At 59.7% G+C, this 13,589-nt stretch overlaps 2 protein-coding genes across 4 annotated transcripts in view; one reads left to right on the top strand and one right to left on the bottom strand.

The window, feature by feature from the left end:
* Nucleotides 1-171: 171 nt before the first annotated feature.
* Nucleotides 172-2,236, top strand: NKIRAS2 (NFKB inhibitor interacting Ras like 2). The gene is made up of 3 exons (XM_042887595.1): nucleotides 172-306; nucleotides 376-617; nucleotides 1,037-2,236. Exons 1-3 carry the CDS (start codon nucleotides 213-215, stop codon nucleotides 1,274-1,276), a joined length of 576 nt encoding a protein of 191 aa, XP_042743529.1. The 5' UTR covers nucleotides 172-212; the 3' UTR covers nucleotides 1,277-2,236.
* The window catches only part of ZNF385C (zinc finger protein 385C), a 43,343-nt gene continuing 31,930 nt past the window's right edge, over nucleotides 2,177-13,589 (bottom strand). For all 3 annotated transcript variants that reach the window (XM_042887592.1, XM_042887594.1, XM_042887593.1), the window contains exons 4-9: nucleotides 10,388-10,498; nucleotides 8,236-8,395; nucleotides 7,147-7,476; nucleotides 5,870-6,057; nucleotides 5,476-5,589; nucleotides 2,177-4,931 (exon numbers count right to left, since the gene is read on the bottom strand). In XM_042887592.1, the coding sequence (XP_042743526.1) occupies nucleotides 4,710-4,931; nucleotides 5,476-5,589; nucleotides 5,870-6,057; nucleotides 7,147-7,476; nucleotides 8,236-8,395; nucleotides 10,388-10,498 (1,125 nt within the window). In that variant the 3' untranslated portion in view covers nucleotides 2,177-4,709. The remainder of the gene's footprint in view (nucleotides 4,932-5,475; nucleotides 5,590-5,869; nucleotides 6,058-7,146; nucleotides 7,477-8,235; nucleotides 8,396-10,387; nucleotides 10,499-13,589) is intronic.

The raw sequence follows: 13,589 nt of genomic DNA, 5'->3' as shown, positions 1-13,589 counted from the left end.
AGCGGGGTGGGGTCGGGTGCCGCGAAGTGCCGCGTTCCGCCGCCGGAGGGCGCTGTGGCGCCGCCCCCCTTCCGCCGCCGCGCAGCTGGGATCCGCCGCGCCGCCCGGCCGCCCCGGCCCGCGTCCCCCGGCGGAGCCCCGCGCGGTGCCGCCCCGGCGCCGTTCGTTGGGCGGATCCCCCGCGCGCGGCTCCGGAGCGGCGCTCAGGCGGCATGGGGAAGAGCTGCAAGGTGGTGGTGTGCGGGCAGGCCGCGGTGGGCAAAACAGCCATCCTGGAGCAGCTGCTGTACGGAAACCACGTGGTCGGTGCGTGCCGGGCCGGGCGCGGGGCTGCGCGGTTCCGGACGCCCCGTCACCCCGCTGTCCGCCCCGCAGGCTCCGAGATGATCGAGACGCAGGAGGACATCTACGTGGGCTCCATCGAGACGGACCGCGGCGTGCGCGAGCAGGTCCGCTTCTACGACACGCGGGGGCTGCGGGACGGCCTGGAGCTGCCCAAGCACTGCTTCTCCTGCACCGACGGCTACGTGCTGGTGTACAGCACCGACAGCAAGGAGTCCTTCAAACGGGTGGAGCTCCTCAAGAAGGAGATCGACAAATGCAAGGACAAGAAGGAGGTGAGCGCTGCTGCCGTCCTTTGGCGGGGGGCTGCTGTGCTGGGCGGCTCTTTGCCCTGATTCCGCGGCTGCTGGGCGGAAGGGCCGGCCGTGAAAGCGGAGACCAGCGATCTGCTGCTTCGGTTGCTCCATAAGGGGCTGTTGGTCTTACTGGTGTTGACTGGGATCTCGGCTGCCCAGGTGGGACTTTTCCTGCAGGGCTCTGCAGTGCTGCATGCGCAGCTGCTCGGTGGGCCCTTCCAGTTTGCGGCTGGTTTGAAACAAACCCAAGCAGAAGGGTGAAACTGCCCAAAGAAAGGTGTTGTGAAAGGGGGAATTGTGCGTGGGCAGGGCCTGGCACTGAAGGCGTTACCAAAGCAGCACTGCTCAGCTCTGCTTTCGTTACCGGCTGGGCTTTTTTCTCCCCTGTTTGTGAACAGGTCACTATTGTGGTTTTGGGCAATAAATGTGACCTGCAGGAGCAGCGCCGGGTGGACCACGACGCAGCCCAGCATTGGGCCAAGGGTGAGAAGGTGAAGCTGTGGGAAGTGTCTGTGGCTGACCGGCGCACGTTGATTGAGCCCTTCATCTACCTGGCCAGTAAGATGACGCAGCCACAAAGCAAGTCTGCTTTTCCCCTGAGCCGCAAGAACAAGGGCAGCGGGTCTGTGGATGGCTGAGCCTCGTCTTGCTCTTCGATGCCACCTCCTGTCCCTCACCTCTCTCCTTCCCTTGCGCGTACCTCCTGCTGAGCCTCTTTGGTGCTATGGAGCCTGCAGGAAGCCTGGTTGCATGAGGAGTGGGCTTCCCAGGGCTGGGGATGGTCTTTGAGGAGGAGAGAGGTGACCCATCTCCCTGTACTGACACAAGAGCTGTTTTCACTGCCCAGGCCCTGCCGGTGTTTAAGGCGCTGCAGGAAAGCCAGGATTCACCAAGTGCACCCCTGCTCTCAGGGCACAGGCTGACACCTGGGGGCTTCATGCTGCCCCCAAGGAGCCCAGCAGCCTGGGATCAGCTTCACATCTGAGTACAGCCAGGCCATAGGAAAAGATTTCCCCCTCTCAAGAGCTGCTCTCTTGTACTGATCCAACATGAGATGAACCCATTTGAGGGCTGTGCCTCCCCAGTCTCCTTGTCTGACCCCAGCTGGCCCTGTGGTGCTGCAGCTTTGTATCAGCAGGTTGCTCCTTACCTGGCCGTGTCCTCTGCACCCCGACATGCAGGAATATTCAGTCCTTGGCCAAGCTGCATGCAGGTGAGCCTCCTGCCCCAGGAAATGCACAGTGCGGAGCAGGGCAAGGTGCTGTTCCTGAGGGCAGGCTCAGCCCCCACATCTCACAGTGCACTGCACACTGCAGTGCTCTTTTGCTGAGGGCAGACCCAGTCCTGACCCGGGAGGCGTGGGGCTGTGCTCGGCCCATGCACACACAGGGGCAGCTCTCACCACCCCACAGTTGTGATGCCTCAGAACCACCATGAGACAAAAGGATGCTGTCCCAGTCCTGCCCAGCAACACTTTGCTCCCTTTGGCAAGTCTGGATCTAGGAAAAAAAAAATGATGAGAAAGCCCTGGCTCGTTTATACTTGTTCCTTTTATTTACTGAGTACCACAATAAAGCGATGAGATTCAATTATCAAAATATTTTCCTTTTTTTTTTCCCCAACAGTTATAGTACATCAAAAATATACAATGAACATTACAGGAGGGGTACTGGCCAAGTCCCTAGAGTCTGTTATTCCATTTTTCTGTGTTCTTTTTTTGTTGTTTTTTTTCTTTTTTGGAATCAAACTTCACATCACTCCAAGGTTATTTACAGAGGGGCATGTCTTACTGAGCGCTATGGACTATGCCCTACTATCTAGCACAGCATATGCTAAGTCAAAGGCAGAAATGCTTTGGATTGCACGGGAGCAGGGAGGGGTTTGTGGAGGCGAAGGGGATGCGATAGAGGCAGGATGTTCTTATGCAGCTCACTGCAGTATTATTGTTATTAGAAGGAATGGCTTTCAAGGGTTAAAGTGCCAAGTGTAGGAGTGTATCAGGACTCCACTGGTGGAGAGGTGACAGGAGCAGCCACTGCTGGCTCCAGCACAGGCTTTTTGAAACGAATTGCAGGGGAAGCAACCCAGTGGTGCCCAGCTGCTCCTGCAGGCTGCAGCACGGCCACCGCTGCAGCCAGAGCTGAGAGGAGGCCTGGAGAAGAGCACAGTGAGGCGGTGGGGGCCTGGGTGGCTGCAGGCTGCTTGGCACTGAGATGCTGTCAGAGCCACATCCTCCTGCTGCCTGTGGGCCCCAGCCAGCCCCCGTCCTGTCCTGGGAGATGTGGGGTTGTCTCCTGGTCTGGGCCACACGTGTCCCCCAGGCTGGTGGGCCCCGCTCCATGTCCCTGCTGAGGCCACTGCTGCAGTAGCCTTCTACCCGCAGCTGCTCTCTTAAGCAGGCCTCCCCGCCACCTCAGGACCTTGTGGCTACTCTGATCTTTCCATACATGATCCCCCCTCCCTTGGTGCCCTCTCTCCCTGTCCTTCCCTGAGGTAGAGGGAGATGCCCTGAGCAGATAAATCCATACCCACATGCTCGTTTGTACTCTTCTGCACGGAAAACACAGCAGCAGCACTCCATGGTTGAGCACTGCCCATGGTGTGAGCAGAATGCCTTCTGGATGTGGGAGCTGAGCTCTGTGCCAGCGGGACCCAGCGGCTGCTCCCTCTATGCAGTGGTCCCTGCTGTCACCCGAGGTTCCCAGCTCTGGGAACAGAAGCATTAGGTGGCAGCAGGTCCCCGTACGCCTCCAAGACCTCATCCTGAGCACTGGTGGTGCACACTGGGCAAAATCCTCCTGAAATCCATGTGTTGCTTATGGCCAAGACGTCAGATATGTGCGCTTGTGTGTGTGGATTCCCAGATGTGCAAAACCACCTCATCCCAAGGGCTGGGCAAGAACACAGCCACGTGCCGGGATGCTGCAGAGGTCTCTGTGCCAGCACCCGGCCTGGGAATGGGAGGGGACAGCACGGCAGAGGAACCACCTGCACAGAGCTGAGTGTTGCTTTGTGTCCTTTCTGCTCCAAACAACACCCCCAGCCCTACAGACTGAGCACCAAAAATGTAGACAGCAAACGAGCCAGCTGCTCCCGTGGGATTGCATAGATCGGGGTGGGTCGTCACTCCGGCATGAGGTCCATTTGGGTTGTGACTTTCCTGCAGGTTTCTATTTACAGCAGCACTGGGAACGCAGAGAGCTGCAGATACAGTTTTCAGACCAGGTCCTCGCTGGGCCTTCTGAGCACAGTGAAAAGAGAGCATCTGAGGGAGGCTGGCAGTGCCTGCTCCTTCCTCCCTGATTGTCTGGGCTGCCAGGATGCCTTCGCTTGGCAGAGTCACAAACTCCTTGGAAGCTCCTAATGGGGATGGGGTGGATGGTGAGCAACGACAGCGCCTTCCTCTGGAGAACCAAAAGTGCTTTGGGGACATTCACGAAGCCTCACAGCATCTCCCCTGAGGTAGGGGCGGGATTGTCCCCCCAGGGGTGGGACTGAGGTGCAGGGCTCAGAGCACAGCGTCCCCTCCTTCCCACCTCAGGGAGCGCAAACCAGATGGGAGCAGAGCCTGTGCCCAAATTCTGTGCTTCTCAGGATGCCTGGGAGAAAGGCTGTGTGCTTTCAGAGGGCAGAGGAGGGAGTCCCAGGCTTTGCCTATTGCTCTCGGAGTGAGGATGTGACCACCATGGCCGATGGCTCTTTGGCGTGGGACAGATGAGACCAGCGGGGACCAGGGCTGCTCCACCCCCGGGGGACCAGCCAGCTCCTCTCCTCTCCTCTCGATCTGGGAACTGGGAGGCAGACAAGAAGCACAGCAAGGTCCTGGTGGCTCCAGCACCATCCTCACCCCACGTGGCCCAACCGCTGCGGGGCCAGCATGGGCGGGGGGAGCGGCAGGGGGGGGCACGGTGGGGCTGGGCTCCGGCGGAGCGTCGCACACCAACGGGAGCCAGCTGGAAGCAAAGGGGAAGCCTGGGTCGATGCCTACTGCTACGGTTTCCCATCAGCCAGGAGAGCAGTCGGTGCCCCGTGCAGCCCCATGGCACGGCCGATGGACCCCGGCGAGTGGCTCTAATAGGGTGCAAAGACGATGGGGCCCGGCGTGGTGCGGACGTGGGCTGGAGGCGTTCGGAATAGGGCTGGTCCGAGGATCGGGGCTTGGAAGAGCGTGGTGGCAGCAGCTGGGCGCAGGGCGAGAGGCCCAGGCATGGCGCACACAGCCGTGGTGAGCGGGCTGGGCAGGAAGCGCGTCGCCAGCGTCTTGGTGAGGTGCTTCTGCAGAGCCAGCTTGGACTGCGGGAGGGAGAGGAGACCTCATGATGGCTGCAACAGCTCAGAGCAGCCCCTGCAGCAGCCCTGCGGTGTCTGCAGCAAACACAAAGCGCAGCCCCAGCACTGGGAGGCCCCAGCCCCACACTCTGCCCCGGCTCCCCCTGCCTGCTGCTCCCCGACTCCTAGGCTGGTATTTCTGCCAGCTCCCCGCCACACCAGGCAGGGAGCCCCAGGTCTCTGCAGATAAACGTTTGGGCTCGGTTCAGCTGAACTATGCCAACCCCAGGCACTCAATCAGCTGCCAAATGTGAGCCAGGTGGAAGGACCCCAAATACCGCAGCTGCTCAGAATGCTGCTGCCAGAGGGCTGAGCTCTCCCTGTGCTTTCCATCACAAGAAGGAAAACCAGAGCCTCCTCTCAGCTCACAATCCTCCCACAACGGGATCCGTGGGGTGCAAGGAACGGAGGCTTTGAGAACAACAGTGTGTTTTATAGCAGGAGATGTGTCATGCAGTTGGGTGTTGCAGGCAGCCAGCGGGTGGGTGATTTGCTGGGAGACAAATACCTTGAGAATACTCACTGCGAGGGCAGCGTTCTTCTGCAGCTTGTTGTAGGGGCTGTACTTGGGCTTGGGCGGCTTCCCGGCCAGCCTGTCTTTGTGCCGCCGGCTGCTCATGTGCTGCAAGAGGACAAGGGCCAAGCGATGGGCACCACGGGCACAGCTGGTGCCCTCTGACCCCCACCAATCCTGCGTTTTCCACACAGCAGGGAAAACCCACAGGGCTATGGCGAACACATGCAGATTCCCCTTGGCTTAAGGGAGGGATTTCAAAGGGATGAGTCCCATAAAAGCCAGGACTTAAGAGATGCTCCTCTCCCATGGGCTTCATGCTGACAGATGCTCCCCAAAGCTCTGCGTTTCCCAGGGGAAGCGCACAGCTGAGGCTCAGTGCCATTACCTGTTTGAGTTGGGTCTCAGAGTTCACGTAGATCTCGCACACTTGGCAGTGGAACGCCTTGTTCTGGATGTTGATGCTGCCCTTGTTGCCGATTCTCTTGGCTTTGTGCCCTGCCCGGGCCAGCAGTTTCCCCCGGCCACGCCGCAGCTGGGCGCTGTGTCCTTCCAGCATGGATTTGTGCTTGGCACCTGGGGACGGAGAGGCGCTCAGCAAACACCAAACCTTCCGTCCCTCTGCAGCAAGACCCTGTCCCAACCCATCCTGGGATGCAGCAGCCCATTCCCAGCCCCTGCCAAGCTCCAGACCACAAACCAGCTGCTTCCAGAGATGCCTCCTCCCAACTCCTTCCACACGTCAGACCTTTGGAGAAATGGCTGTTTTCAGCGCGTCCGGGAGCCGTCGCCATCCCCGAGCATTAGCACAGCACCTGCGCTGCGCCCAAGGTCAGAGCGGTGCCGGCACAGAGCCGGGATTTGCTCAGTGGGGCCCCGGGGGGCAGGGAAGGCGAGCCCCAAATCCCGCACACCTGGGGGCGGCGCGCTGCGTCCGCCCCTTCCCAGCGAGGGCAGGTAATTCAAGCTCCCGCTAATTCCTTCTATTTCTTAAGGCGTTAAGCAAGGAGCCTGAGCTCGGCGCTGCGTGACAGCCGGAGCAGCAGCCTGCGAACATTTTGTTTGTTTGTTCTTCCTCCTCAAATCAGCGCCCGTCTTTGTAACCGGAGCTGACAAAAGCCAAAGGACACGTTTGCAGCTAAGCCCTGCGGCGGGGGCTGCTGGCTCCCAGCTCCCGCTGCGGCGGGGGGGCTCCCCCCATTAGGATCGGGGCTGCTCGGGCTGAGCATCGCGTGCAGATGGAGCCGGCGCTGCAGAGACTGCGGCACTGCGGAGCGGGGGGGCTCTGGGGGCTTGGTCGGGGGAGCCGCGCTGTGGGGCTCATTCACTTCCCCGCGTGGCTCCCAAAAGGCCGCCCAGCCTCGGGCTCCGGGCAGGTCCTGGCACTCCTACTGCTGTCGGGTTAGGGCTGAACTGCAACAGAATACAAAGCGACCTCCAATCGCTTCAATAAATCTATCTGAAAAGGTCTTTAATTAAGCTACACGAACAATGAGGGAGCTTCTGATCTTGCTAGAATTCACTTCTTAAGCCGCAGCGTAGGTAAAACACCACCGCTTATGTTTGCAAGCCACCTTAATTCAACCTTTTTAATGAAAACAACATTCATTAACTCGCAAGGCCGCGTGGCTCTGCGCGGATCCCGCACCCGGGCTCTGCCCTTACCCGTGTTGTGAGCCTCCAGCTGGGACAGCGAGTTGACGGTCACCTTGCACGTGGGGCAGTACAGGTGCTGTTTGCCCTTCCTGCCCTCCTTCTCGCTGTCGGGCGCTGAGCCGCCGCTGCTGCCCGACTCGGCCGTCTGCGCCTCCGCCCCGTGCGCGGCCGAGGAGGTGATGCTGGCGGCGTCGGACGCGGCCTCGGACGGCTCGGAGGGCGGCGGGGAGCCCAGCGGGGCGGCGCTGCCTGGCAGCTCTGCGGGCGGCTGCTCGGAGCCGGGCGGCAGCGCCACGTCGGGGCCGTCGCCGTCCGCCTCCTTGGGGTCGCTGGGGGGGGCTGGCGGGAAGGGAGGGAGAAGAGGGGGAGGAGAAATCAGCCGGGGGCGAAAGCTCTCTTGTCCTGAACGGGGATTTCAGGCAGCAGCCCCGAGCCTGGCCCAAGGGCTCTTCTCTGCTCTGAGCGGGGGGGTTCTGCCCCGGTGCTGCATCACAGCTTTTATCTGCAACAGCCCTGAGGGTGTGCACAGGCACCTACAGACTCCGTGGTTGGGCAGGGAAGACTTTGTTGCCACAGCCATTATCTGTGTTTATAAACATCACCCAGAAAGACCAAACACGGGGAAAGCTCCAGAGCACTGCAGGGTGGGAGCTGCAAACGGGCGGGTGCTGCAGGGCCGGCAGCAGGGCCGGATCCCACCCACAGTCCCCAGGCAGGGGCTCAAGGCGCTCCTCCCACAGCGTGCAGTGCTGCAGGTGCACAATTGAGTGCAGCCTCTGCCGAGCATTCCCATCCCAACACCCAGCAGCAAGCAAACACAGAATAACTTGAAACCAAAGCCACACTTCAGCTGCAGATCACTGAGCAGTGCATGGACAAGCCAGCACTGCCCTGTGTCCGCAGCCAGGCTGTGACCCCGAGGTGGAAGCAGGCCTGTGACACACTCACACATCCCCGTCCCTCCTTGCACTCTGCAGCTGATGGCTGAGGGAAGCTCGGGCACACAGTGCTGCCCCAAGTGCGTTGGGTTCCTGCTGCACCACCAGGAGCAGCAGGTCATCGCACAGCGCTGGGGCTGCGCTGCAGCCCTGCCCATACCTGCACCGCTGGGATCCTCACCACCCTCCAGACTGGGGGTGAAGTCAGCCGTGCTGTCCCTGCCCACGGCCCCTGCTGCCTTCTGCTTGCTCTTCATGGCCTCAATGGCTTTCAGCCTCCGGGCGTGCTTGTGGCCTTTGTAGTGGGCTTCTGCCTGGTTCTGTGGGAGAGACAGAGGGGGACACTGCATCGGTGCTGCAGACGGACAGAAGGATGGACAGATGGACAGGTGGGTGAGGGGCAGTCCTGGCAGTGGCAGCTCAGACAGCCCCCAGCACATGGCCGGCTGTGCAGCACCCAGTGCCACCCACCCCTGGATGTGACACACTTGGCCAGCTGTGGCACAGAGCTGCTTTTCCCCTCTCACACCGCTCTGCACACACGTGCACTCAAGGCATCACTGTGCTAAGCCACCGCTGCACTGCAAGGCCAAGATAAGGATCCCACTCTGATTAAATGCACCGAGACACTTCTGAAAGAAGCCTTCAGATAAATGCATGGCTCCAGAAACATACAATGCACAGCAAGCTGTAAAAATAAAATTAAAAAACGCATCGGTGGGGAGGACACATCTCCCATTGTAACCCAGCGGGCATCTAACATGCAATTTACATTCACGGGCTCCTTTCTCCCAGAGAACGCTGAATAATGAAGTGCACATCGATGGGTCCACGCCTGCACAGAGTAGATAAAAACATCCACAAAGAGAGGAACCCACACACTGGTGTACTGAGCGGTCACAGACAATGCTGCATTGTCGCCGAAAACAACCGCAGTTGGGCAATTTATGGAAGCTAAATCCAACGTGAATTAAGACACTGCCGCTGAGCAGCACGGATTAATTTGCTCCCGGCGCCCGGGGAGCAGCTTTGCCCACCGCATCCCGAGGGCAGGGAACGGCGGCTGGGAGCCGGGCGGCGCGGGTCCGTGGGAAAGAAAAAAGGCCCATCCAAGCGCACGGGCCGAGCAGAGCCTCATTAGCAAACACAATCGACTTCCATCAGATAACGCGGTTCGGACGGGGCCGGGCCGCAGCGCAAGTAGGTCAGCATGCAGCGGCTGCACACGGCCGTCACCCCGGGCCGGGGAACCCGAGGGAAGCGCAGCGCAGGAGCGGCCCGGGGTGCGGGGTCAGCGCGAGCAGCGCGGGGGGCTGCGGCGAGCATCGCCATCCCGCACCTGGAACGGCAGAGCTCCTCCCAGCGGAAAGCCGCTCCCCGCGCCGCTCGGTTGCCAGGCAAAATAATTAAGCCGGCAGAAGCTGACTGTGGCTGGAGGAGCAGCTCCCGCAGCGGGGCTCTGCTGAGGCAGCACAGCCACACGGCGCCCATCTCTCCATCTCTCCGTGCACAGCAGTGGAACTCGGAGCCAGCTCAGTGCTCCCCGCTGGGTGCAGCACCCATGGGTGCCGTGGGAGCAGCTCTGGCTCGAGCAGATGAACCACAGTCAGAGCCTTCTGCCTCATTCCCAGCCCTGCACGTGATGGAGCAGCAGCACAGATGAGTAGAACGGCTGACTATGACCTCTCTGAAGCCACTCATCCCTGCAAACCATCCCTGCAAACCATCCCCTTCTCACAGGGATGGGAGCCCTCAGGGTGTCTGGGTGGCCGGGGCAGAGCACAGCACAGTGCCAGCCCAGCAGCGCAAAGCTCAGTCCCCAGATCTGCCCATTAACACACAGAGGGGCTCTGAGCTGCTGCTGTGAACCTCTTCTCCAGGTGCTGCTTGGATCTGAATGAGAATTCCCTTTCCAACTGTTTAATCAGTTCTCACCACAAAAGATCAACTGCGTGCAATTCATTACTGCAGGGATCAGTGAACGTTTCCTTCCTCCCCTCTTCAAGGTGGTTGATTTACTTTGAATGAAGGGATTTAGGGAAGAAAAAAAAAACACCCAAACCACCTGTGCAGCAGAGTGCTGGGAGGCCAGCACAGGGAGAGCGCATCCAGCTCCAAGGAGCAGATGGAAACCGCATGAGCTGATGACACAGCTGGAGCACAAACACAGGAGTAAGGCAGCAGGGAGCAGAGCAGCACAAAATGACGGGGAGCAGGAAGACAGAAATGGGAATGGGAGAAGGGAGAGCTGCAGCCGCGGGGACACCGCATGGCAGAGCTGAGGGACAGCAGGCCATCGCAGCCCGACTTACCGCGGAGTTGAAGCGCAGGTGGCAGATGTTGCAGGAGATGAACTGCTTCTTCTTGAGCGGGGCAGGCACGCCAAAGGTGTGGCTGATCACGGCCTTCTGCACCGGGTCCATCTGCAAAGGGAAGCACGGGGTGTTGTGGGCTGGCACCGGGGCTGCAGTGCTGCGCCGCTGTCCTCACCGGGGCTCCTGGCTTCCAGGAACGGCCTGGACCCATGGATCAACCTGCGAGCTCCCTTCACATTCATGACCTTGCGTGTGCAACCTTATTTCTGGCCTCTCCACGGGGTGCTCTGTATCATCACTTTTCTATGTCTCTTATTGAACCATCCTTCACACCCCACTGAGCTGCAGGGCCCAAACGCCCACTGATGTCTGGCAGAGGGAAGCTGGGTGTGACAGGCTGTCACTGGGTGTCACTCTGCCCGTGCAGAGCCAGTCCCCCATCCCCACAAGGCACGTTCTGCCTGCTGCAGTCCCATTACAATGCTACCAACTGCACTGCACCTCAGCAGCCCCTGCAGCCCCAGCACTTTGCAGGACACCTGCATGGGGAACAGCTCCAACGATTGCTGGGAGCAGCGTCTTTCCTCACTGCCATTCAAGGGCAGAGCAGGGGCTGCTGCCAGGGGCTGCCGTTGGGCCGATGCGTGCGGGTGCTGACAGCCCCCAGGCAGCCCCCACCATTCCTGTCCCTCCCCAGTGCTCAGCGTCAATCCCTCCGCCGAGCCAGCAAACTTGTTCGAGGAGCCATAATTGTTTTAAACAAAATGCATTTATTAAGGGGGGGAAATAAGAATAAGCTCTTTGTTGGAGCGTGGCTATAATCTATAATGCAAGTATTGTTCCACTACCCCGTGGCATAGGAAGATTATCTTATCTGAGTCCTGCTGTCAGTGGAGGCCGGGGTTTGAGGCGATCGTATTTCTCTGCAGAGCTATTTAGTTGCTGAGACAGGTGCATCAGTCTTCGAGGCACATGCCTGGACAACAGAGCCATTATCAAGACCCCAAATTCCATTCCAGAAGTGAGCAGAATGGTGAAGGCGGGTGATTAATGAAGAGCCTCTTTGCTACGAGGTTTTGCTCACTTATCTGGAATATAAATGAAGAGGATTTGGGGTTCGGTGGTGAAGCGGAGCAGTCTGCAGATGGTGAAGATGCTGCTGCACCCGGCAGCCACATTGCAGCCTGCAGCTCCTTCTTTTCCAGGCACAGATGGGAAAAAAGCCCCAACCTGTGCAGCTCTGGGCTGTGGGATGGGGCTGATCAGCGGCCGTTCTGCCCCCTCCCACAGGGATGAGTGCCAGAGAATTTGGTATTTAGCGAGGAGGGGTCCTTGCTGCTATGTGTCAGCCATTTCCTGTTAATTAACACTAAATTGCAGCCTCTCAGGGAATTTCACTTTCTGTTCTGATGCTTTGGGTAAGGGAACCCCACTGGCGTCAGTACGGGGGGTGATTGCTCTGTCCCACACATTGAAGCACCGCAGCCCCCTCTCCTTGCTGGGCCGCTCAGAGCCCTTCGCTGCTCCTCCCACCTGCCCAGTGCTCAGCACCGACCCAACGTCTGCCTCCGCTCTGCCCCACAGCTCCCTCCAGGCACTGCCGCTCTGTGCCCCCCAGACGCGGCTGCGCAGCTCCGTGGCCTTCCCCGCTCCCCACGAACGACTGCAGGCACCGCATCTCCAAAGGGCATCCGGGGCACCGCACCACAGCGCTGCCCACAGCGCCCTCAGCTCCCCCCGGGAGCCTCTGTCCTTCCCATCGAACGGAACGCAAACACACCATCAGCTCCTCTCCACTCTGCTATTTCCAACCAGCAGCAGCCCCCCCCAGGGACCCCGCTGCATCCGGGTGCTGCGCTCCTACCGGCTCCTGCGGGCGCATCCCTGCCCTCAGCTCCGCAGCGCTACCTGGGAGCGCCCAGCTGCCGCACGCAGAGCAGAGATGGGTCGGTCCCGGCTTTATAGCCAGCCCTCAGCGACTCAGGTTGCCTTCTTTATCGCTGTATTCCTACCGGTATAAATAGAGATCTCTGAGCCGAACTTCCTGCCGGCCGCCGAGGTCGGCGCGGGAAGGCGTGTGGACGGAGCGTCGGTTCGGGTTGCGTCTTCTGCTGTCTGCAGGGCGCTGCTGGCTCTGGCGGATTTGCAGCATCGCAAGGGCTGCAAAGTGCCTTTCAAGCATGAAATGTGCCTTCTGCATTGTGCTAGGCTTTTTTTCTTTCTTTCTTTTTTTTTTTTTTTTCCTTTCCTGTTGTTGCTTTAAGAGCTCAGTTTAGAAAGGTTTTGCTCGCTCCAGAGTAAAACATCTGCTGGGTTCATGAGAGCTGTGTGACCCGCTCCAAGAGCGCAGCTCGGCTGCAAACAGCTCCTGCCCTGCGCAGCAGAGGGGTGAGGTTACCCAGCCCTGCTGATTCCAGCAGCACCGGCAGCCCTGGGCTGAGCACGGCGCTCACGCAGCCCGCTGTGACACCGCTGCCCTTCTGCCCCCTCCCCTGCAGCCCCGCGTGGCGCTCAGGGCTCAGCCCCGCACAGCACCGCGGCTCCGGCAGCGGCTCTCCAATTTCTTCGGGTTTTTTTGAGCTCTGCAGAGCACGTGCCAAGATGGGGGCAAGCAAACACTGAGCAAAACGGAGTCTGCTTCAAGTTAAATCCTGACCCCAATGAATGAAAACAAACACAGACAAAGAGCAGCCACGGTAATGGCATCGAAACGCCCTCCCCTCGTGTGCGCCTGCCTGTCAGCACGGGGAGAGGCAGGGAAGCCGGGGTTTCAAAACGATTTAGAGGAGCTGGGTGCCTGAGCCCCACTCGGCAGCAGCACAGATCTGGTACTTCATTTCTACGGCCGACTATGAAGATCTCGGTGATAATTTGCACCTTCGGAGCACGTTTAATCACAGAGCACTGACAGAAGGGCGGTGAGAATCAGTGATCGGTGCAGGGCGGGGGGAAGAAGCAGAAGCTGCAGCCGCACCTCAGCCCTCTGGGACGCACACAGCTGCCCCTGAGCTGCCCCTCCTCCTTTTTTCCCCTTTATTTATTTCAAAACCAAAAACCGCTCTCCACAGCTACTTTATTACTATCGATTCCGGGAGCAAACCCATCCATCTTGGTTTAGACAAACCACCTTCTTAATTTTGCTTTCTAAGAGCAGCAGATGGGGCAGGAACCAGCCGGGGGGGGGGGGGGGGGGGGGGGG

The sequence above is a fragment of the Lagopus leucura genome, unplaced genomic scaffold (assembly GCF_019238085.1).
Source record: "Lagopus leucura isolate 7727_CA_CO unplaced genomic scaffold, USGS_WTPT01 Super-Scaffold_100094, whole genome shotgun sequence".
NCBI classification, from domain to species: Eukaryota; Metazoa; Chordata; class Aves; order Galliformes; family Phasianidae; genus Lagopus; species Lagopus leucura.
The sequence above is the reverse complement of the archived record's forward strand: the minus strand, read 5'-3'. Positions and strand labels throughout refer to the sequence as shown.

Excerpts from the sequence above, each read along its gene's own strand:
- NKIRAS2 (XM_042887595.1), top strand. The coding sequence starts at position 213 with ATGGGGAAGAGCTGCAAGGTGGTGGTGTGCGGGCAGGCCGCGGTGGGC. Across the intron at positions 307-375 it reads GTACGGAAACCACGTGGTCG|GCTCCGAGATGATCGAGACG; the intron begins GTGCGTGCCGGG and ends TCCGCCCCGCAG. Across the intron at positions 618-1,036 it reads AATGCAAGGACAAGAAGGAG|GTCACTATTGTGGTTTTGGG; the intron begins GTGAGCGCTGCT and ends GTTTGTGAACAG.